General features: G+C 36.9%; 1 protein-coding gene across 12 annotated transcripts in view; it reads left to right on the forward strand.

Annotated features, from left to right (window-relative positions):
• Window positions 1-24,079, forward strand: part of DMD (dystrophin) — a 1,276,803-nt gene that overhangs the window by 234,262 nt on the left and 1,018,462 nt on the right. Inside the window, exon 1 of one of the 12 annotated variants that reach the window (XM_080377710.1) lies at window positions 2,343-2,452. The exons of 10 other annotated variants lie outside the window; for them this stretch is intronic. In XM_080377710.1, the coding sequence (XP_080233836.1) occupies window positions 2,434-2,452 (19 nt within the window). In that variant the 5' untranslated portion in view covers window positions 2,343-2,433. Of the gene's footprint in view, window positions 1-2,342; window positions 2,453-5,025; window positions 5,129-24,079 lie in introns of those variants that run through there. One more of the 12 variants, XM_080377701.1, reaches the window with a different exon arrangement.

A 24,079-nucleotide genomic window follows, 5' to 3' on the forward strand; every position in this document is an offset into this window, starting at 1 on the left:
AATTGTTAAGCCTTGATAAGTCAACAACCCTGAATAGAACATGAAATGACCTTTAGTTTCAGTTGAATGGATTATTACAGCAAACAGAGAGAGGCTGGGTATGTTCCTTTGGGTGACAAAAAGAAAGCACAGCAAAGTTAAATTCAAGCTGGAGCCTACTTGAATTTATTATATTTTTATTAGCTTGCAGCTGAAGTGGAAAAAAGTTTAGTAAATTGGACAGACTAGTTTATGAAAATGTCTAGTATATATGCTTGTAGCCTTTCAAATCTGTGTGGAAGTTCCGCTGTGAAAAGCGGAGTGGCCTATAGAAAATATGCCCTGCTTTGCAGGGGAAGAATGTGTTTTTCTGAACAGTCTGTGTTTTAGGGTAGCACAAAAGGAGATGTATCTGATGTGTTAACATCTCCATCATGTCAGATCAATGCCTGCATAGTTTTGGTTTTTGTGGTGTTTTTATTTTTTTTTCCCCACCCCAATATCTGGATTTCTAGATTTCTACTTTTCTATTAATTTTTACCTTTTAATTTTGTTATTTAAAAAAGAACAGAACTGCCAGATTTGAGGTTTTGCTGCGTTTAATGATAACAGGTAATCAACTAAGTAAATAACATTTGTATTTAACATTTGTATTGCATGTTTTTGGGAGAAAAATTAAATTTTGAGAAAGAAACAGATTGTTACTAACGCACTCTATTGAGGTATTAGGAGGACCATGAAGCTGGACCTTTCCAGCAACAGTGATGCTACTTTCAATGCAGGATGCAAGGGGAGGGAGGAGTGGTGGTTGACCATGGTAATTGTGGAAGAAGCCACTTCAAGTCAGAGCGTACAGTAATATTCAGGCTGACTGTTCCTTCAGAAGCATCTCTGTAATTTTGTGCTGAAAACTGAGAACAACAGACATCCACTTTTGTTAGGAGGGTGCTATATAGTTTATGATTATATATATATTTTTCCCCCTTCCCCCCCTCCCCTTGATTGGCTCTGCTATCAAATGAATGCTAATTAATACTATTATTTTTTTTAATCTACACAAACTCCAAGGTTTATGATAACTTCCAGTTTTACACTGCCCACAACAGCCAGTTTAGCTTAGTTAATAAAATCACCAGATTTTAGAGATCTTCATAATGCTTAAATACAGTACCACACTATCTCAGAATGGAGTAGTCCTGAGTATTTATTATCTCCACATCTCCTGCCTCTTTGCTGTCACAGTTTTATGCTGCGCTGTGCCTGACAGACCACACGCTGTATGGCCCGGTTGAAATACTAGTGTAAATCTTCCCTTGATCGATGCTTTGCCCACTGCTTTCTCTTGACAAATGTTTTTTAAAACAAGCCTGTTATCTAGTAAAAGAACTTCTGAATTTATTCTGCGGTAGTCTTTAAATGTTGATTAGAAGTTTTACAGGAAAATAAAAGTTAATATTGCGATAATAAGAGTGGAATAATCGGGACAAAAAAAGAAAAGAGGAAAACTGTTTTGTGTGTCCCCCTCTCAGTTATTAAAAAAATAAAGAAAAAAACCCAAACAAAACAACAAACAAGCTTTTTGGGGTTAGAGCAAGCGTGTTTGTTGAAAGACAACAGGTGATGTTAAAGTTGGTGATGGGTTGCACTTATCCTTCCCCTCTTCTTTAAGTTTAAAAGTGGAAAAAGGAGGGGAAAGGAATCATACTTCTTCTACTTTATTTGCTAACTAGATTTGGGGAAGAATATACCACAGATGGAAAAACACTGTCATGTATGAAAGGGATGTAAAATAGTTTTAGGGAAAGGATACACAAAGAAGAACGCATTGAAAAGCGGTTACTGTTTGATGAAGCAGGTAGCCTTCTTTTCTTAGGGACCTTAACCCTCTTTGAATGGGATTGTAAAAGCAGGAAGGATAATCTGTCACACGCAGACGTGCGCTGCACTCCAGCATTCGAACAAAAAGCAGACAGAAACATGAGTGTTTCCAAAATGTTGCTCCCTTGCGCTGCTTCCCCAGAGCACTGCTGCTCCGCTGCTGCAGCCTGCCCTCCAGAAATCCCGGGTGGAGGAGGAGGGCTGCTACTGCTGGGGAAACTGAGATTACTGATTAGGAGAGAATATAATCAGGTAGATTGAGCCTGTGTAGGGAGAAACCATTTCAGGGAGGAGGGAGGGAGTGCAGCAGACACTGGCTGCGTGCCTTGGGAGAGTACCTCGCTGTTGTTTAAGAAAGCAAAACTGGCCATAATTCTCCCGTTAGCCTCTGAGAAGAGGGTACTCCCTTTGTGCTTGTGAAGCTGGAGGGTGATTGCATGTATGTGTCACCTGCACCTGGCAATGAGTCTCCCTCCAGGTTTCTCCTACTTCAGAGAATGTGTTAGAGAGAAGTACCCACGGGGAAATCAACTGTCCGCTTCCCCACAAAGGTAGCAAGACACTGCAGTGCCGGCAATGCCAGGGGATGCGTCGGGTGAGTACCGGCTGTAAATGAATACAAGGAATATTCAAAAGAGTGAAGAGCAGTAGTAACACAACCCTAACGATGGCATTTAGGTCAGCTGGCTGCCTCCTGGGATGTCTGTGGCTGGCAGAGGCGCTGCCTGCTGTGTACGGGGGGCTGTGGGAAGTTCCTCGGAGAGGACTCTGAAGTAAAGGGCAAATGGGGCTCCTGGGAGGGGACTGGCCCCGTCACAGCACCAGCTCCCTTCTGCCAGATATCCGTGGCTTGCACAGGTTTATTTTTAAATTCAAACCTGGTTCAAGAATAGCAACAGGGTGTTAATACAGAAGGGAAAACAAACTTTTGCATGCGGTAAATCTTTTATTAGGTTAAACAGATTTTATTTTTTTTTCCTCTGCCAGCGGACATTGTAATGTGTTCAAATGACAATACTGAGTGTTTGCACAGTTGTAGATAATAGATGCTAGCTGATCAAAGAGCATTTAATTGTTTTACTAAATGAGCTTGTCATTATAAAGACAGCAGAAAGATGTAAAGTTTACTGCAAACAAATTTGGACATGGTCAAACGAATTACTCAACTGATGATATAGAAATAGCTTGGAAACTGGGCCATCGGGTAAAAACAATCCTGCATTCAGTCTAGGGTAATTGCATAGACTTGTCTGCAGAGGATTGATTCTAAAAAGTAGCTAAAGTAACCTCATATCTTTCAAGCCACTTGGAAATAAGTCTTTAGAGACTATTTTACTGTATATGTGTAATAAAATGCTCCACTATGTGGCAAAAAAAAAAGCAAGCTAGCTTATGTTATAAATAGCATTATATATAATTTATATATATGTATAAATAAATGTAGATGCATTGTAAAAAGTTTTATTCTATTCTTCTTTCTAAAAATGGAAGGGGAATATGTGTGTTCTCTGAGGCAAGCAGTATTTTCTTGCGTCATGCAGGAAAAAACCCAGAGATTTTTGCAGTGGTTCAAAACGGAAGTATCTTCTGGTATTTCAAAATTAATTTTGTTTTCTCTTCCTATTTTTTGCATTCTTTCCAAACTTGGAGGTGAAAAAATGGTAGCTCCATCATAAGGATGTGTAGTGTTGTCATATTGGCTGGTTTTATAAATCAGTCTTTACTGGAATGATTAAAATATTGTCTCCTGTTCTTAAATAGATATTAATCTTCTCTCTTTAAGAAAAAAAAATATTTCTATTTCAATATTTGTGCTTTATTCATAAGATACATTTCTCTGGAAACTACAGAGGCCAGTTGATGGTTTATGAGTTCAAGCTGAGCTGAATATAGCTAAGCTCTGTCTTGCTTGACATTTCATCAAAAGCTGTGTTGATTTGCAATGTTTACAGACCTATTTATTGAACCTTCACAGCTTGAACTATGCCACCGAGCTTGTTGACATTGCTGAGTTTATCTCTTGGTGCTTTTGCAATCTCAGAATAAAAGTTTAGAGCAAATGAGTTATAACAAACTTGTCACAGTTCATAAAATATGCAGTTAGGACAATGAAGTTGATCTTCTTGTTCATTGACCACGATACATTAGAGAAATCTGAGTAGGCTAACACAATCTCATCTGGGTAGGTAAGTATGTGTCCTCTGTGATATTAACTTTCAGATTGGACTGTAGCATGTTACAGGCTTTAAAAAGCTGCTCATAAACAGAATAAATATTTTTAGTTTAAATCCAACTGTTTTGCAGCATGAAATAACATTATTATCTTACTTCCATATAGAATTTATGTTGTGAGGAGTGATACATCAAATGAGCAAACAGCAAATTGAATTAAGGCCCGTAAATACCATAAAAAAATAATTCAGCTTTTAACAGTGAGAGCATCCCATGCTCTGAGCTACACCCCAGAACATCCTATCTCCATAACCCCTATTTTTAGCCAATAAAATACGTTTTGCCATATAATCTATTACTATTACTGGATCAATAGTGTGCATTAACATGGTTTCAGACATTTCTTTATGTAACTTGAACAGAAATAAATCAAAGGTAGTGCAAGTGCCTGGCATCTTTGCAAAAGCAACAGAAAACTATGCGCTATTTATTGAACAGCAGTAAAATGGATACTGTAAGAAGTCATAGATTCTTTTTTTCTTTTCTTTTTGGGTTGCAGGGTTACAGTTTTCCCATGTGAGTGTTTTCATGGCTGCCATTAACTGAGTTAACATAGTTGTTCACTCTCCTTTTAGAACCAAGCATGCAGCCATTTATAAATGTCCAAAAGGGAAATCGGGTATATAGATTAAAAAAAAAAGTAAGTTGGAGAATTTTTCCATATAGTTGAATGGTCTTTGATTGGGCTCTTGGTTCCTTTTCAACAATGAATGAATAAAGAGTTTATGCTTTTCAGATAAAAAGTAATTACTTATTGATTGTTGAATGCAAATTTTGTTCTAAGGGTACAATAAGAAAAGAACATCATAGGAATATGCTGGGGAGGTGTAATTGCTTTGCTTAACTATTGCTACGTAATTTAGCCTACTGTATTATCTAGGTAGGCTTACTAGGCTCAAATACCTGAACAATAGAGAGCAATAATCTCCTTCAGCAAGCAAGTCCAAGCAAGAAATTCACATTGGTGTCTGGTTTCCTCAACAGCCTATGCATTAGCAGATTAGCCTCCTAACTTAAGTACTTGAATTTGGATAGTGAGGTAAGACCCAATATATTTACTAGAACCCTTGTATTAAAAACTTCAAGGTGTTGCCATCTGATTAAAATGCTTTTATGTAAGTATATTTATATATAAAATATCAATGAGCCCTCATAGTTACATACAATTTCTTAAGTCTGTGGAAAATTGTGCGAGAAAGTATTTAATTAGCAAGGATTTATCATCAGAAATTCTAAAATTAATGGTGGTCTGTGTGCATGGGAGGGTCAGCTGAAATCAGTCTGGGGAATCTACAGAAACCCACAATTGCTTGAGATATCTTAAAATATTTTAAGATATTTAGCAGGATTGAATCTTTTGTAATGGTATTTCTTACTTTATTTCCTATCTCACAAGCTACTCTATTCCTATGCCATTTGTCAGCTGGGGTTGTGATTTTTTTTTTTTTTTTTTTAATCTTTTACAGTAGTGACATCCTCATGTCTATTTTCCTTTTTACAGGGGAATTTACCCAGAGGAAAAGCAGACGCATGGGCTCTAAGTGCCCTTAGTCTTTGCTGACTCTTGTACAGTACATTGATCAGTGTTGTATATGTAAAAAGTTCTTAACTTAGCACTCATTAGGCAGTAGGACCAATTTTTTTTGCCTGGTTGTATCTTGTAAACATACTAGAAGGCATTTGGATTAAGAGCTGTATTAGAGTCCAACTAAAATGTCTAAGAATCTTATGTAAATATACTCTTAAGCACCTCGCATACATTACATGTGTAACACTGAAGAAGGTAAGTCTTAAATATAGGTAGCCCTGCGAGTTAATAAAAAAAAAAAATAAAGTGGATTTTTTGATTTACTGTATTCCTTACTTAAGTTTTATTAAACCAATCTTAAGCAATCTATTTAAATTGTCATAAATTTATAATTAAAAAGTACACTGTTCAGCTTTGCTCACCATTCAGCCCTGCGTTTTGTCAGGTATTTGATGTGTTCTGCAGCCACTTATTTTGTGGCAGGTAGAGATTATCCCTTTTAATATTCAACACAGGAATAACTATTCCTACCAAACTAAAGGGAATTTGCTGTAAGCGTTCCAAGATGTGTTTGACTTCAGTTTGTTTAATAGCTAAATGTAGTGATGATAGATTCAAGCAGAGTTGCAAGGTATTGTGGAGTTTGTAGTGTAATCATCATCCACCAGAGGAGAACGCCTGTCCCATGAACCTCAATTTTAAAGATTATATTGCATGTTACACAGGATCAGTTCAGATTGGTACTGACTGTGCTTGTATTCATGACCTATCTTGGATGAAAGACTATTGTGTTGCTACTGAACTAGCTTCTTACAGATTATAATAAAAAGTACAAGCTATCGCTTTATCATTAAAAGGTAACAGAGATAGTCAGGGATATGCCTCACTATTCCCCCCACCAAAAAAAAAAAAAAAAAAAAAAAGGCAGGGGGGGAAGGGAGAGGGAGATGAAAGAAAAAAGAAAAAAATAGGGGAAAAAATAATTCTCGTGTACAGAAATATATTTAAGCAAATCATTTCCATGAAAAGAAAAAAGGTACTTTTATGGACCTGTTGAACAGAATGGACAGACTAGAGACTGATGCTGATAATTGTTTGGTTTTAAGACTTTACTCTTAGTCAAGGGAAAGAAAGAAGCTTTCTGCAATATTTTACTTCTTACAGATAAAATGTAATCATCTTAACAGAATCAGGGGAGTATTGTTTGCCCATTTCAGAGGAAGTTAAAGGAGAAGAGAGAGTAAGCATGTTTCTTGAGGCAAATGTAAAATAATATTATAAAAATAAATAAATGGAGATGGATCTCCCTGAATTCATCCATGTTATAGAAAGGAGGGAAAAGACAAGAAATTTCAAAACCAAACCATAGTTGCTCTAACTTTTTTGACAGCTATAACTATGTTCAGGCAAGTTGCCATCATTTCAGGTTTATACCATTGTAATGAATAAAGTTGCAAGTTCTGTTTTGTACAGTATTTAAAATATAAATCTGTCAGGCAGAGACTATTCTTTCTGCTTGTTTTGTGCTGCCTAGATCAGTAGACACCAAGTCCCATAAGTGCTAGTAGGAAATGAAAACATTGTGAATAATACAACATACAATTCAAAAAAGAATAATTGTCTCAAAAGCCTGATTCAGATAAACTGATAAGGATAGGATGGGCTATGAAAACTTGACTATAATATGCAAAATGAGTATATGGTTTCCAGAGCGGTAACAAGACAAGCTGGTTTTGAATCTTCCGCTGAATCATGTAAGATTCATTTATTTGTTTCATAAGATTGTCTTTTCATGAAGTACTTTTTGTTTAGTTTACTCATTAATTTTTTGCTAAGCTTTGCCAGTGTGCCGTTAATAAAGACACTCTTCTCCTTTATAAATTGTCTGCCTGAAGACTTTACATAATTGTGCTATAACAGTGTCATGGTTTTGAGAAACTTATTTTTTTAATTGCTAAGGACCATTGTCAGTGGAAGATTTCTTGTTAAAGTCTTCAAGACTGAGTCTAAGAAGTATGCTATTCTTCATTTAAAAAACCCTTTGCTCTTACTTTTTTTTTCCCATTGGTCTGGCAAAACCTGTTGATATTGATAACAAATGTAAAGCCTCATTGTTCACTCAGGATTTTGTTCTGAGAAGGTAGTGCTAGGTCACAGGATGCTATGTTTAGAGGCAGGTTTCTGGCTTAATCTCTACATCTATAATATCGGTTAATTTGTTCATGTTTTTTTATATGTGCTTCTTGACTGAAACAAAATAACAAGAAAAGATGTGTACATAAATGAAGAGATGAAAAACCATTCCTGCTAGCATGATTTTTTAAAAATTATTATTTATTTATTTTAATATGAGGATGTCCTGAGACATTCAGAAACCATGAGAAATTAGCAAAATACTCCTTGGTAGAATTAATTGTTGCCTGGAAAAGACTGAAGGCACGCACATTCATAAGGAAGAGAATATGAATTCGGTGTTTGTATGATTAATGAAGTGTCACCTGTAGACAGGAGTGCTGGTAATTACTGCAGGTAGGATGTGGCCCCTTAGCCCTGGTCACTGGTGACTTGCAGCACATACATGGTCAGAATTCCTATCTTCCTAAATGATCCAGATAAATCAGATACCGTGCTTTTACCATTTACCTATGCACCACGTATTGTGCATTCTTTGGCTCTCCTAGATTCAAAGCTTTAAGGAAAAATATTCATCTGATTAATTTCTTGTTAAAATAGTCTTTGTATAGTGCCACTAATCAGACTGTGATCTCCACTGACTTTTTCTTCAGTCCAAGACTCAAGCAAGCTCCAGGCAGCTGCTCTGAAAAGCTGTAAATTGGATTGCCATGTTAGTGGCTGGTTCTGCTCTTTCCTCTCTCCCTTGTCCTTCCCCAGTCCTTTCCCCAACAAGGGCCTGCACTAGTTGAGCAGCGGTGTCTGAAGATGCTCCTCAGTTGCCAGCAAGGTACAACCGTCTGCATCCGAGTCACTCTGGTCCGTACAGTTGAACAGGAGGGGTAAGCATTGCTGTGCCAGACAGAACAGCTCAGAAATCCCCTGAAGTCATTTCAGTCCTCCTGGGTTTTCCACTGCTGGCCACAAAACTTACTGCTTCTCCAACGCTGGGACTCCTCCAGCAATAAAATTAAATTTTGTGTTAGTGACAAGAAGAAAGTAAATTACTTTATCCTTCACCTTTGGAAAGGGGAAACTAAATCTTGGTTCTGCTTTTGAGAACCTTTTGAGTCATCTTGCTCAGCCTCTCATAGAGAATTGAAGACTTTGCAGCCATATTAGTTACTTTATTTCTGTGGCTTTTCCTTTGCCTAGAGGGCTGATTTTTCTGAGCAGTGAGTTCCTCAGTTTACTAGAGTCATATTTTATCATCTTGGTGAAATGTCTACTATCTTGGAGAGCTTTACTACATAACTAACTCAAACCTTGTTGGTGTGCTGCATTGCATATAGCTGTAGTTGTGTCAGAGGTCTGTGATGAAAGGAAATCCAAAGAACAATGTCCTCAAATATGTCATTAAGATCACTATGAAGTACGTTTGCAGTAGTGTGACAGTACAGCCCTTGGAACATTTACATTTGACATTTGAATTATTAACTATGAAGTGCAGCAGGCAAAATTTTATAACATTTTGTACTGGAGTGATGTAATTTGAAATTTAATGCTGGGAAATTCTAAGCAAGCTTTTCAGGGTCAAGCACCTGAATTTGTCTAGATATCTAGCTTGTTTTCTGCTTCAACTGGGATTACACAGTTGTTTTCCATTTTTTGTTCTATAGCAAAATGTATCAGGGAGAGAAAAGAGAGAAAACAACCCCTGTTGTGATCATTTGAATTGTTAAAATACTTGTGAAGGATCGGTACTGACAAATAGTTCCATTTCCCCTTAACACCACAGTAGACATTCTGGTGATTTGTAGTAAAAGTTGTCAAGTTATCTGATGTATTTTATAGAAGCAGTAGACTATTTTAAAAAATGGTAAAACACTTCTTGATTGTAAGAGGGTTTTTTTCCAACATTCTTTGGAAATAAAGAAAGATATAATTTATTAACAGGTTTAAGAACAACAACAATTTATAGAGTTTTAGTAGCATGGCAAAATTGTGTCATGAACATGAATCAACAGCACACCATCAGAACATGATGCCTCCTCTTAAGTCAGCTCTCTTGAGACTTATCTGGAACACAGTATCTGCTTTTGGCATTCCCTGTAGACACAAGTGAACTGGAGCAAGTCCAGAGCAGGGCTGCCATGATGGCTTGGGACTGGGCATGGCACGGAGGAGTTGGGCTTATTCACCTTTCAGAGTAAGGCTGGGTGAGAGGGATGGCTATCTAAAAATACCCGGCTTGAGGCTGGTAAAGAGAGAGACAAATGCTTCTTACATGTGCATGGCAATAGGACAAGAGGCAAGGGATGTGACTTGGAAGAAGGGAAATTCAGGTCAGGTACAAAGAAAACTTGGTCTCAGTGGTTGGTCTCTGGAATGGATTGTGCAGAGACCTTGTGGGATCTCCGTTGTTGGAGAGTCTCCAAACCCCATTGAACACAGCACTGAACAATCTGCTCTTGCTGACCCTCTGCCGACTATGGAACTTGGACAAGGGGGCCTCAGGAGGTCCCTTCCAGCCTCAACTGCTCTGAAGTTCTAGCTATAGTGTTCATATTAACACTTTAACATTGCACAGTACTTTTTTATTAAAACACCACTTTGGGTTTTTATATGAATGCAGATTCTTATAGCAAGAAATGTCTTTTTAGGAATTGGATCTATTCCTGGACTGATTGAAGAAAATTGTGATAGACATATCAGTCTGAAAATCAAACAGTGCTGGCTAAATCTTATGATTCTGTCATGCTTATTAATTGTTTGAAGTTTGTTTGTTGTTTTTTGTCAGCGGCATTTGAGTCCCAGACAGATTTTGAAGCAAAATTTTCCAGAGTTAAGGAAGAAAGTATAATAATTTTTTTTTTTCCAAATTCCATGATTGTCTACTGTTGCCAGTTCGCACATGTAGCAAATTTAAATTTCATCAGTCAGAGTGTAAAGAACAGAGGACTGTGTGTGGCAGTGTGTAGTAAATCTTTATGTGCAAGGGCAGACATCATTGATCTGTATTATGTTGAACCTTTCATGCTTAACCCAGATCAGTGTCCTGAGCAAAGCAAAATGCAAACATTTTGTAAGAGAAATGCTTTGAAATAAATCTCTTATCAAAGTCTTCACCTTTTAATTTTAGTTCCTTAACAGCTGGTCCTTAGTCTGCCTAATTGCATTATAATGGCTTTATGCTGCACCAGATGCTAAAGGGATAACATTGTTCTTTCCTGGATAGCAATGCAGTCTCTGTGTTTGGAATTCTGTTTTTTGGTTGTCCCTGTGTTAGGCTGTGCCACAAGCAGCCCACAGGTACTGGATTCTGATTTTATATTAAATAAAATCATTTTGAACCTCCTTGAAAAACAGAAATAAAATATTTTTCAAATTGACATAAATTTGTTATTGACTTGATTTATAAGTATTTCCACCTTTGTTCTAAGAGCAAAATTAATGATTTATGTCATGCCATTACTATTGTTTGCTATAATGCACTAACTAGTTTCCTTTCCTATTTATCAGTCTTTATTAAGTTGTTCTTTCTATATGCATGGCTAGACCTATGCAGTGGTCTAATTTTTTTTATGTTACATGGAATAAGGCTTTGTGAGAAGGAAGCAATCTAAGCAGTCTGTCTTTATGGCTAATTGCAGGGGAAATCATAAGTCACAGATCAGATTATGAGTTTCCCCAGTTGTCCTTGCCAGGATCTTATGTAAAAAAAAAACAACCACCTGCCCAACCAACCAACCAAAAACCCCAAACAATAAACACCCCCCCAAAAACCAACCAACAAACAAAAAACAAACCCAAAAACCAACAAAAGAAAAGGAGTTGAGTGCCATTGCACTTTCTGTCAGTGCAGATTTACTGTCTGAGAAGGCTTCTTCCTTTCATATGTGATTGTTCTCTGTGCTCTGTTTGGGAAAAAAATTAACATTATATCAGCTCACTTAAAAAGCTTGAAAGGAGTCTTTAAATTTGAAAATGGAAAACTGATTTTTACTAAATGGAATTCTTAAATTAATAATCACCTGCTATTAAAATAAAATCAGTAGATAGCATGTCAGCCATTCTAATTATTTTATAACTTATTAGATAGACCATGCAAAGTGTAATTTATTAATAGTTGTATTGCTTTCTTTTGTGTAAAAGTAGCACACTAGAATAATTTATAATTACATTTAAGATGTATCTGACCTTATTACAAGGAAAAAATAATAAACATTGCCACTGAAATATTTTTGTTTGTTCACTGATATAGTAATTTGAGGCTATCAACCTCAATATTACATAGAATTGTAACTCCTTCCTGTAAACCTAACTTTAAAACCTATCAAAGGGCATAACATACTTCTGAAAAATGGTTTTGCATGTTTCCTTTGAAAATAACTGCTTGCTTAAAAGAATGCATTTTTCTTCTGAGACTAGTGGGCACTAAGAGCGTATTGAACATTTACAGAATAAATTTCCTAGTAGTGCCTGAACCCCTGAGCAAACACCAGAGTTGATGGGTGTGGACGGCAAAGAGGATGGAGTTGAGACTTTACACTTCCATTAGGGTGAATGCAGCTTCAGATTAAGATACCCAATGTAAGCATTTTCTCCTCCATTATCATCAGTGAAGATCCTGGACCAGAATCAGTTGTGCACACCTAGGTACTTAGGTTTGTTTTAAATACAGTAAGATGTCCTGCCTGGTCCCAGCTGCTGTTACAGGAGGATGAAGCTCTTGTGCCTCATGTCCTATCTGTGAACCCGTGGAGGTGTCATTGGTCTCCCCAGCTGCCTGTGTGTAGGCAACAGAGTAGCACTGGGAGGGAATGCAGTTGCTGAAGCCTGGAGAGCAGTCTTAAACAGACACTTGGTGGCTGTTCAGCTGCATTTGGATTTAGAGGAAGAGGGGGGGAAAGGACAAGGAAAGGGCGAGTGAACAAGAAAAACTACATAAATCTGTTCCTGAGTTTTGGGAGCATGGGAAATCCCTGGGTAGATATAAACTTTTCATTACCTGTAAAGCACAAATAATTTCAATATGCCTTATGTCTTACCCCTTTTTTTCCCACTGATTGATAAAACAGTTTAATTATCATTTCTCCCCACAAAGCAACTAACCTACAGTTAAATGTTATGAATAGCCGTCATCCCTCATGAATGAGAATTCCCTTCTGCTATTAGTAACTGTCAACATGCATGATTGTTTCTGTACTAAAAGTCTTAGTAGAGTTCCTCATCAATTAGTTTGTGTACAAACATGACTACCTCTATCAGTGGGATGCCATTAAAGGTAAAGCCAGAGAAGATCTGACTAAAGTAGATGAATCTTGGTTATAGTCTCACCATATGACCTTTATCAACATCTCAAGCTTCATTACACACACAAGGCTGTTGCACCAGATTGGTAGTGATAGCTTCAGATGCTGATTTTTTAGTTATGCAGATATGCCGTTTGTTTTCTTTCACTTGGATTCTACTTTTCACCAGAATTAATTCTACATGTTTCAAAAATTGCCTTGAATAACCAAGAGTGAGAAGTCAGAGTGGTGTATGAATGACTATGATAGTGTGCAGCTAGTTTTTCTAAACTTCAAGTGGTCAAATAGTGTTTATATAACCAGTGGGTTGGTTGGTTTGTTTTCATAATTGGATGTTATATCTGGTAAATGCTATGCCTTTTCTTTATGACTCAGATAGTCTTTCTCCTTGATACAGTACAAAAGCGGGGGGTGGGGGATGGGGGGATGCGAAAGCCTGTTTCCTTCTGGAAGACAAAGTAGTTTGACTGGGCCAGATGTCAATGTAATGTCAATGGTTCGTATGTCAATATTTCTTCCAGTTTAATGGGTATCCATCATCACTGTGTAAAATATTACTCAGATAACCCAAAAGAGAAGTTGTCTGGTAGGTTTTGGCTGAGCATTATTAAGCTGTAAGAAACACCAAGAAATTGGATCCTGCTCAGACCTGAGAGTGCTTGTTCCTATGTGATTTTTCCAAGAGTCACTTTCCACTCAGATTGCAAGACAGGTGACATCCCTACCATGTCACCCGAGAAGACTGCTCTCTGGATGGTTTTAGGTTAGTGGTATACCATGTGTTGTTTCACTGATTATAGCCTTCAAATAATTGTTTTAACCAAGTTTTTCCTGTATCTGAGATGGAGGAACACTTGAGTGTCAACCTGACACCTGATTTAACCTTTTTTCCAATATTGACCTATGGTGCCTGGTCCTATGAGGTCCACTTTTGTCATGCAGATAAGTCAGGAGTAAAATTCTCAGTGCTTTGTCGACCCACAAGGTGATTGGTCAGCATGAGTTACTTCTCCACTACTCTGTCCTCACATAGTAGATGTTTGCAGCATGATACGTGTGGCTTACAGTGACCTGCCTATGCACAGTGTGCTAATTGTTTATCTCCATTGTAATAATGCTTGTATTAGGCAGGGATCACGTAGGAACTTAGATGTAACTACAATGTTAGAATAACAAAGTAGCCCAGAACACCCCCTAAGCAGACTGAGGCAGATGAACTATGTATGAGAATCTCCAGATTGCTCCAAATTCCCAGAGTCAGGCATATTTAACACCCTTTGATCCTGCTCAGTGGGGGGAGTGGTGGTGGTAATTCACACCAAAGCAAAAGACTGTAATAACACTTACTATTAAAAATAAAAAGTCGTGTTAGGGTGTGGGAGAGGTTCTTGTTTCAAATGTGCATGGGTTTTTTGGTAGGTTTTGTTTTGTGGGGTGCTTTTGTGCAGCTGGAAGGAAGAAGGGAGCTGTAGGGTGCATCAGCTTGCAGTAGTAGTAGGGGTCTGCTCACTCATCTTGTGTGAGGGACGGAGGCAAATTGCAGCAGTGGAATAGCATTGCTGAGCTGACATCCCTGGTTCCTTGAGGCTGCGATTCAGGCACCCCTGGACTGCTTTAACTTCTCCTGCAAATAAGGAGGCTGCTGGTAGTTCTAGAGAAGTAACTGCAACGTAGTGGTTGCAGAGTGAATCATATTGTCCTTCTGCCTTAGAATTACAGCAATGCTGTGCATGCTCCAGGATGAGACCCAGCATTGTTGTGATCCATCTGGTGATGCTATACCTATAGGGATGCCATGCTGTGTACCATGCTGAACTTGACAGTGCTAATGAAAGTGTCAGGAGATGCAAAGATTGGACCCCCACAGGACCTTATCATGATATTTGTGCTGGTGGGCAGGATGAGCCCAGAGATTCTGGGTCACAATCACTTTCTTTAATTCTAGTACAAGAGTTTGAAATCTACTAAACGTTCCTAAAAAAGGCTAAACGGCAATATATAATGGAAGACTTTTCAGTTAAATTGTATAGCTGTACATATTTCTTTTTGTGGTTCCCCTCCAAGAGTTTTTCTTCATTCCAGCATTAGCCAAGCTGGTCCAAGATGGCAGGAGTGGTACTTAGTCATGTCTCCTTGTTAAAATGTTGTATTTTGGAGTATGTACTCTTGTTCAAAAGTGCCATGAGAAATTCAATAAAAACATCCTGCTCTTTTCAGTGGAATTTTTGTATCAGACTCTCAGCATGCTTTGAGCATCAGTTCCATATAAGTAACAAGAAAGAATACATACTTGAATTTTATCCTCTTGTTAGCTTCTATTTTATTTGATTATGTGAGCGCTGTAAAGAGCTGTGAAAAGTTATGGTCTTTTGCTGGACTGGTTATTTCTTTTACTGAAGATTTAGTTGCAACGTTTAAAAATTTATAATTCCATTAATAACAAGCCATTTTATTTTAATATCTAAAATTGTCATGGCTTAGCTATTGAATTTGATAGATTTACATGCAAATGCGTTTTCATTCTAGAGTTGTATTCATCTGCATTATATTAGAAGCTCTAATATGTCGAGTAACCCTTTTAGTGTTTGAAGAGATATCCTATTAAAATAGGTTAGCAACTTTTCAGCTACATTTTTGGGGAAATGTGAACTCATTGATTCTTTTGGTTGAATTGTTTTTTCATTATGGAAAATTTTCCATCTCAGAATTAAGGTGTCAATTTTGTTACTTTCAGAACGCCATGGTTGCCAGGTATTTCTCCCTTTGGGTTTCAGAATCATCTTAATAATCTTAGTAAATAGTTCCCTAAACTCAGAAATCTGAAAAAAACCCAAACCAAACACCATTTTCAATCTGAAAAAAAATTAAAAATTACAGCCCACATTTTGCCTTAATTTGGGAAGAAAAAAAAAAATGCTCTTCCAAATTACATAGTATGGAAAATTAGATTCTACTTCCTACTTAATGTATTGATTTGTATGTGTTCCTCCTCTTTTTTTAGTTGTGTATACAAATTTTCTTCTTTTCTATCGCATCTTACTTTTCTGTCAACAGTTATCTGTGGTGCTTTTGTTTAGAAACACTCCTACTCTACTATGATTTCTCAAAAGATTTTGTGAAAGAATATTCAAAGATACACCTTGTTACAAGGTTGCCATATTGTATTTACCGTTTGTCACCTAGATTCCACAAGTGGTATCTGGATATTAGGAAGAGCTTGAGGCATGAGCAGTTGAGCTTCTCAGCTTGACCATAATGAGTTAAGAATGTGCAGCACTTTTACAGAGAATGTAAATTGGCTGTTGCTAATTCTCCTGTCTTCACCAGTTGATGCAATATCAATTAGCAAATATAGGTTTTAATGCTGCCTTTAATATTCATGATTCTTAATTGCCTTTGTTAATTGAGAAGAAACACTCTGGTGCGCAGTGCTTGACAGGTAAGAATTATTATCTACTGCTTGTGTTGGCAGTTGTCCAGAAAAGAGTAGGTTATTGATACACAAGTATGTGCAAAGGCCTTACCCACAGATCTGCTCTTTTGGCAATGAGTTTCCCTGCTCTTCATAGACCATCTGAATAATAGAACAGCTAATGGGTCAGGTAGATCATCTGAATAATCTGTTTCGAGGAATCAGGTGTGCAGGTTCATTTACAACAGCGAGCCAGACACAAAAGACAGATATTTTTAGAAATTGCAAACCTACAGTTATTTTGAATAATTAGAAGACTCCAAAAAATGACTGAGACTGAAAACAAAGGAGGTAGTGTTATTCATGGTGAAACTTATCCAGTCAAATTATATTATTTTTTTTCCAAATATATAAAGATTGATTTGTATATATGTTTGTCTTTGGACTGCATGTTCCAGTCTTGAACTATATCTTACGCTCAGGTCTTTCAGTTTTTTATGCTGTCTGTACAGCTTGGCTATATTATACTTTCTTTATGATGTTATAAAATCAGCCGCCTTTGAAATATCCTTACAACTACTAAACTATATTAATCAAAACATTTTTAAAGGCAATTTTTTACTTTCAACCAGCTTGAACTATTGCATTCATATAGCTTTAAATAAGTAAATAGGGATGACTTTAGAGATTATGAAAGAATCTGCCTTACAAAATAAAAAAAATAAATCTGAAACACTAGAGTTCCAGCTGCAAAAGAGACTTAGGAGGTGCTCAGTAAAGCTAATTGGATTTAAGATTGTGTTTACTTTTCAAAGAGACTTAAGATCTTGGTTTATTTAAATGCTTTCAAAACTTTTGGCTCAGCTGCATAATGCTAAAAATTAAGGAAAGTTCTGTTAGGAACAGAAATGGCTTGATTATTTTTCTTTAATGTTAATTAAAATTAAAATGTTAATTTTTCATGAGAGCTGTAAAATAAATTGAACTGGAAGTGGCTTACACAGGAAATGAGACTTATTAGTTAATTTTATTGTCTAAAGTTTGGCATCTTGGCTGATTAAGTGAGTCTCACTTATAATTTCATTTTTGCTTTTCTCAGGGTTAGCCTGTAGAAATTACACCAGCATCGTGTGGCATGAGGTGCTCTGCACCAGATGGACTTCAGAGAGATAATGGAAGCAATATTGTCCAGCTTGGCGGCTGTTGTATGAGCTAAGCAGACCAGCTGTAAACCATGGGCTTCTGTGGAGGATATTACAGAGCAGTAATCTCATGCTTTGTAGGGTTCATGGACTGTTGTGAGAGAGGGAGAAAAGCTTCCCTCCCCACCCCTGCACAGCAGCTTTCCATAAAGTGTGGGTACCACAGTGCCGGCTGGGACCACCCCTTTAGCTGATGTTTGGTTGTTATAGCACTTCATACTCTCTCATGGTCGTGCAGCAGTTCTACTATATTCTCAAATCAGAACAGTTTAAAGCCTCCAGAACAGGGGATTATTTGAAAAAAAAAACAAACAAACAAACAAAAAAAACCAAAAAACAGAGAGGAGAGTCTGATTAATAGAAGTTGACTAGCAGCAGGAATGGATGCTTTCCCACAGGCTCTCCAAATGTAACTGTGATCGGATTGCTGGTAGCAATAGCCCGATCGTGAAAGGCCTGCTTGTCCATCAATGCTGAAAGCACATTTGGAAAGAGCAGGAGTCATGGCAGCTCCTTCTGACATATCTGTGACTGCATTTGCATAATAACTTGCCAATCTGGAGATGCTGTATTAGGAAAACATGTGAGGGGAAAAAAAATGGTTTTAGGCATGGCATTATGTTTCCAGTAGTGACAAAAACACAGGAAAGTTGAAAGGTAGAACAATACTTATGAGTCTGAAGCTGTACATCCAGCTTAGAGTTTCTTACGGTTAGAATGTTTTTATTGGAATTGTTTTGTTTTGTTGATGCGCTACTAGATACTATTTCTTGTCAAACATCACCTGTTGTGTTAGTGATCATCTAGTGTTAACTGATAGATCTGCTTAGGGAGATTATGGTTGTACTTCTAGTGGGAGATTGCCCTGTGTATGTAGAAATATCAGTTTGCCAGCTCCATGCTGTATGCATTCACAGCTGGTTACGGCGTTTTGGATCATCAGTAAATGAAAATGATACACTGATACAGAAATAGGATATCAAGGGCATCATAGTATCAGACTTAGCTGAAAACACTTCAACCTTTGAAAATATACCTGCCTTCACCACCTAGAGAATTTCTGTATGTCATGAATTCTTCCAAAAATCAGTGTTTCGTCTTTTTCCAGGATCAGAACTTAATGAATACATAAAAAAATAACCCCAGAACCCCTCACAGAATTATTGTCTGAAATTTGCCAAATTTTTGCTCTATTTATGGAGGAGAGAAATTACTGTTGGGTTAATGTACTGAGAATTCAGATGTTCTGGTTGATGGATATAATTTGATTGTGTTTGAAGGAGGGGATTTTTGTATTGGTAAAGGTTTTTCTATTTATTAATACTGTTTTCTGCCAGATTACAAATCAGAGACAATTTTCTTTCCTTTGCACAATTCAGTCACACCCAGAACACTGAGTTGAAAACTGTTAAAAACAGGTACGTGTGCCCTTCAAAATTTCTAGCAGTGATTCTGGTAGACCATGACTGCTTCATCTAAACTTTTCTTTTAGGGTACAGATTTTTAATGATACTTGGTGATTGGTTGCATAATGATACACTGGCTGGGTAATGACACTTGGTACACTTGGAAGTATCTTATTAGAGGTACTACTTCACTTGATACTTACTGTAATTGAAAGTCAGTGATAACTGAAGGGACATATTTTTAAATGATAGTGAGCATACAGTTAAAAATGTAAGTGATAAGTTTTACAATGTGTTTTACAAATTGTCCTTTAGTTTCTGAAGGGTTCTATGAATCTCCTTAAGACCTTCAATATGTTCAACTTTGTGTATTGCTGATCATATGAATAGGTTGAAATTATTATAAATCTTTTAATGCTTGCTGCTTCTTTGAACCAGTGTGATCACTTACAATTATTTTATCTGTAAAATACATGTCTAAACTCTAAAAGTAAAATCTTAGTAGTTTGGTTTTGCTTTCATCCTTGGAACTTCATGTCTTGGCAAGATGTGATGATTCATGGTTGTTATACTTGTCAGTTCAGTATTAGAGCAGAACAGCCTCACAAATGTCCTATTAACCTGTCTCATAACCCAGTGCCAAAACACTTTCATCATCTAGTCTATTCCAACACATTAATATAGCTAAAAAATTATCGTTTTATTACTGAGTGCACAAAAGTCAAATTACTTCCTTGGTGTCAAAATTAATTTCCCAGAAATAGTTACCCAAATCACTTCTTTCTATTTCTGTTCCTCCTACTAACAAGACTTTCTACCCAGCTAAATTTTGGAAGAGCCCTGTTCCTTTTTATTGACCTATGTACAATTGCCAGTAACCTTCCTGTGGTCAGTATTTTAAGTTTTAATCTAATGGCATATTAAAAGTTTAATTATTTCGCATCTGTCTCTTTGGGATATATTCTGTGTTTGTGCTATTTCTATAATATGATCATCTTAAAGCAAAGTAGAGCTAGTCTTTTTTCTTCCCATAGGCAAATTCATATAAAAGTTAGAGAAGTGACTCATTGGTTCAGTTTAATGCTCAGTTGTCAACAAAAATTTAAATAAGCCATGCAGTGAGTCATAAAGATATTCCTGTTTGTAACTGCTCGTTGCTATTTCATTAGGAATGAAGACAGACCAGTTTATACTACAGCTGATAATTAAAAAATAGTCATGAATGTATAACAGTGATAAGTAATAAGATGTTCAAGAAGCTGATTAGTTTTGAAGATGACCTTAAATGGTCAGGTAGCATAGGCAGTTTTGTTGGGATACACATTTGCTTTTGTCTTCCCCCCCACCCCCAAACACTGAGTAATTAAGAGTATGCATAGAGAAGAAATTTCAATGATGATATAAATAATTTACCATTGCTTATAAGCCACTGTGCTTCTAGTTTATAAGATTGAATTGCATTACTAAGATAATTTAACATGCACTGATACCACAAGTAAAACATCTATTATTGCTGTTCACAATGCAGTTACAGTAAGACTAGAAATTACTTCGTATTTTCTAAAAGCATAAATAGTTAACTATGTATACTGTATAATGGTTTGCTGTTTTACAAACATATCAAGTGGAACACTGATATTTTTTCTTATTTAGGTAGTAATGTTTCTGAATACTTGTATTTTTTAAGGTAGTTGAGTCACCTTAGAATGCATACATTAATATAAATAAGGGATTCTTTTTATAATACAGAGTATAGGATAGGTATAATATGAAAGGGCTCAAATTAATACACTTCGATTGGGAAAATCCCTCAAAGGACTTAGATAGGAATTTGGGTACAGGGATGGTCAGAATGTAATTTATTTATCTTACAAAAATGAGTAACATTTATGTTTTGTTAATTGCTCATTAGAATAGAGCTAAGGATTTCCAGAACTTTGTTTGAAAGCTGAAAGGGGGCTGTACTTTGTTTGGACTTTCTGGTAGCTTACCCAGCTTCACTTCCACGGTCTCGTGCCTTAGCCTTGCCTAGCCAATCTGGACCATTGTTTCTTAGGGAAAAACCCAAATACTTACCCAGGCAGAGTGAGAAAGAGATGGGTTCTGTTGCCCAGAGTTTAAGGATCTCCCATGGGACAGGGACGACTGAGGTTCAGGTGCCTACTCAGAAGCCCTTGGAGTACAGCCTTGGAGACCTGATCATCAAGCACAGAATTATCTTGCCTGAATAGAAACGCTGTCAAAACTAGCTAGCCAGCCCTAGAGCATTTCTGTGAGTGAATAAATCATCGTGTTCTGACATGCAAACATCAAAACTGTGGACATAAGTTTATAATTGGCTCTAGATGGGGATCACAGTGAATCAGCAATTAAACACAAGCTGTCAGTGCAGTCCTGTTGGTTGAAAAGTCAATCCCCGCGTGTACGGACGGGGAGACTGTCAGAAGAGGCTGGGCCATGACTACAGCTGCTGTGAGTAATGAGGATGAGGGAAATCACCCATCATCTGCTCTGCCAGTATATCTCGCCCAGGTCACTGGTGAGACAGGCGTGGAGCACCCGCTGCCTGTCAGGTTCCCAAGCGATGTTAGAACAGGCAAGTGGCAAAAATAAAATAAAATAAATAAATGAAGAAACTACTTCATGATAAGGTCTCTGGTTTCTTTTATTTCAACGTAGGAGGAGGCCTGGATAGTTCGTACAACACTGAGGGAGAAAATTCTGGCCAAAAATTGGGTCTTACCCCTAGAAAAGATGCAAAAAAAGAAGGATGGAAACTATTTTTAAGAACTGGATCTGTAAAAGCTTTTCTTTTTAAATTGTTATTTAACAACAAAGATAATTGACCACTTAAAGGCTGAAGAGATGTTTTAAATTTTTCACTTTTCAGTGTTTTCAAATCAATAATGATACCTTTCTGAATGTTATCTTTTAGCCAAACATGAATTATTTGGTTCAGTTTATGGATAACTAGGTGAAACCTAATGATCTGTGCATAGGTTGTATTAAATGATTGAATGGTCCCATCTGGCTTTAAGCTCTAAATCCGCTTAATGAGTGAATTACATTAATATCCACAGGCCTTTATCAAGCTGAATGCTGGTTCTCTTCAAAAGAGCTATTAAAGTTCCTGATGGGGCAGGGGGAAAAACTCACCTTCTCATCCCTGTTTCACCCCTCCTGGAGGTGACTACAATTTGTAATATTAACCTTAATACAGCTGCTTGTGCTGTTGGTTGAAAAATATTAGCAGATTAGTGTCAGATTCTAATTCCTTATGTTTATAATTATACTTTCACCTAGGTTAGTTATATGGTACTTCCCATTTTTAAGGTGATGTTTACAAAATGGTGCCACTTGGGTTATCATTCTCTAGGTTGTTTGGCTACTTCAGGCTGATTGCTTTTGCTTGCTTATTTTGAAGTTTCATCTAAGATGTCTGAGCCGTTTCCCAGAACAAGTGCTGAAGAAAGATTTATTTGTTTATTTACTTCTCCCCTCCCTTTTCCTCTGGTGACAAAAAGTCTTCTCAATGACTGTTCCAAGAGTGCTTCAGTCTGGGGCTACAGAGATCAGGCAAAGAAAAAAAACAGAAACATGAAAGAACATGATGCGTGACATGAGAAGTATAGGAAGTGGAGGAGGCTTAAGCTTGTTTTCATATTATCTTGTTATTAATTTCTTTAGAAGAAAAGCCAGTGGGAGTGAGGTTTGTGCAGTACTGTAACTGTACGTTACCTCCTTTGGTTGGGAAAATTACTTATGCTCCAGGAAAAGGACTTTACATTAAACACAAATCTATCAGCTGTGTTTATTGGCTCTTTTAGAAGAAATAATGCCATTACTTCAGCAACATGTACTGAAAGAATAAGTTACTTATGAATAAATGTTTACTTTTATTTTGGGAAGTTTAGGTCTTGTACTTGCCTGTAAAGGAGTCAGACAGTGTGATGGGATCTAAGTCTGTTGGTTTTTTCTGGTTTACCAGCTGTCTTGTGGAAGTAAAATTTGGCTCCTAGATTTTCAGTGCCATACAGCTACCTTGGCTGTCCTAAGTTGGCTTAAGTAGTAGTTTTTATGCTTTTAAGTATATACTTTATATACTAAGTTTGTGTGTTTGTATGGCTCCTGGAATTCTGTGTACAATGTCATATCTGTGCCATTTATAATCAAGTATATCGCGTGGAAGTGCCACCTTTTCTGAGGTCAGGTCAGCTGGGGTTTGTTGTGGGTTGTATGTGTAGGATTTGTTTGGTTTCATATTTTTTTTTTTTTGTGGTCTTGTTTGGGGTTTTTTGTTTTGTTTTGTTTGGTCAAATTTATGAAGACACTGCTAACTAGGTATATATGGACTATGCAGTTTCTGATCCCTTTACTGTTGGCATATTTTTCTCTGACAGTAACAGTATATATTAAGTGGAGTTTTTGCATGACCTATGAGACTGAGGGTCAAAAAGATGGGCGAGAGATTAATAATACAAGTATGGTAGCATAGAATAATAAAATCCACCTAGCTTGCAAAAAGCATAAGGCTGTGTGTAATATTTCAGTAGTCTCTTCCCCTTTTCAACTTTATTTTCTGTCTGAAATTATAAAGGAAAAACGGTGTGGCACTACTTTCCTCAGTACTTTTTACCTACATTTCATATGATTCTAGATGTAGGTTAATGATTTGACTGTAAATATAATCCATCTACAAAGTTCCTCAGCTTTATCTCTTTGCATTTCTGATAAAGCTGTAGTATGGAATAAAAGACTTTGTTTTAATGGCTGATGAGTCATTTACATGAGGTGCTACAACCAAATTCTAGCATTTATATTATTTAAATTATCTGTGCTCTTTTATCCTTGATAACTCTGAACATTAAATGGACTTTATGGATTTATTTTTTTAAATGGAATAAGATGTAAAGTCAATGAACATGCATGCACATGTAAATATTAATAGAGTATAAAGTCAGCAGTTCATACTTTTAAATGTTAGCTGCATGCTGAATATCCTATGTTAAATTTTA

The sequence above is a fragment of the Falco punctatus genome (assembly GCF_963210335.1).
Source record: "Falco punctatus genome assembly, chromosome: 2".
NCBI lineage: Eukaryota > Metazoa > Chordata > Aves > Falconiformes > Falconidae > Falco > Falco punctatus.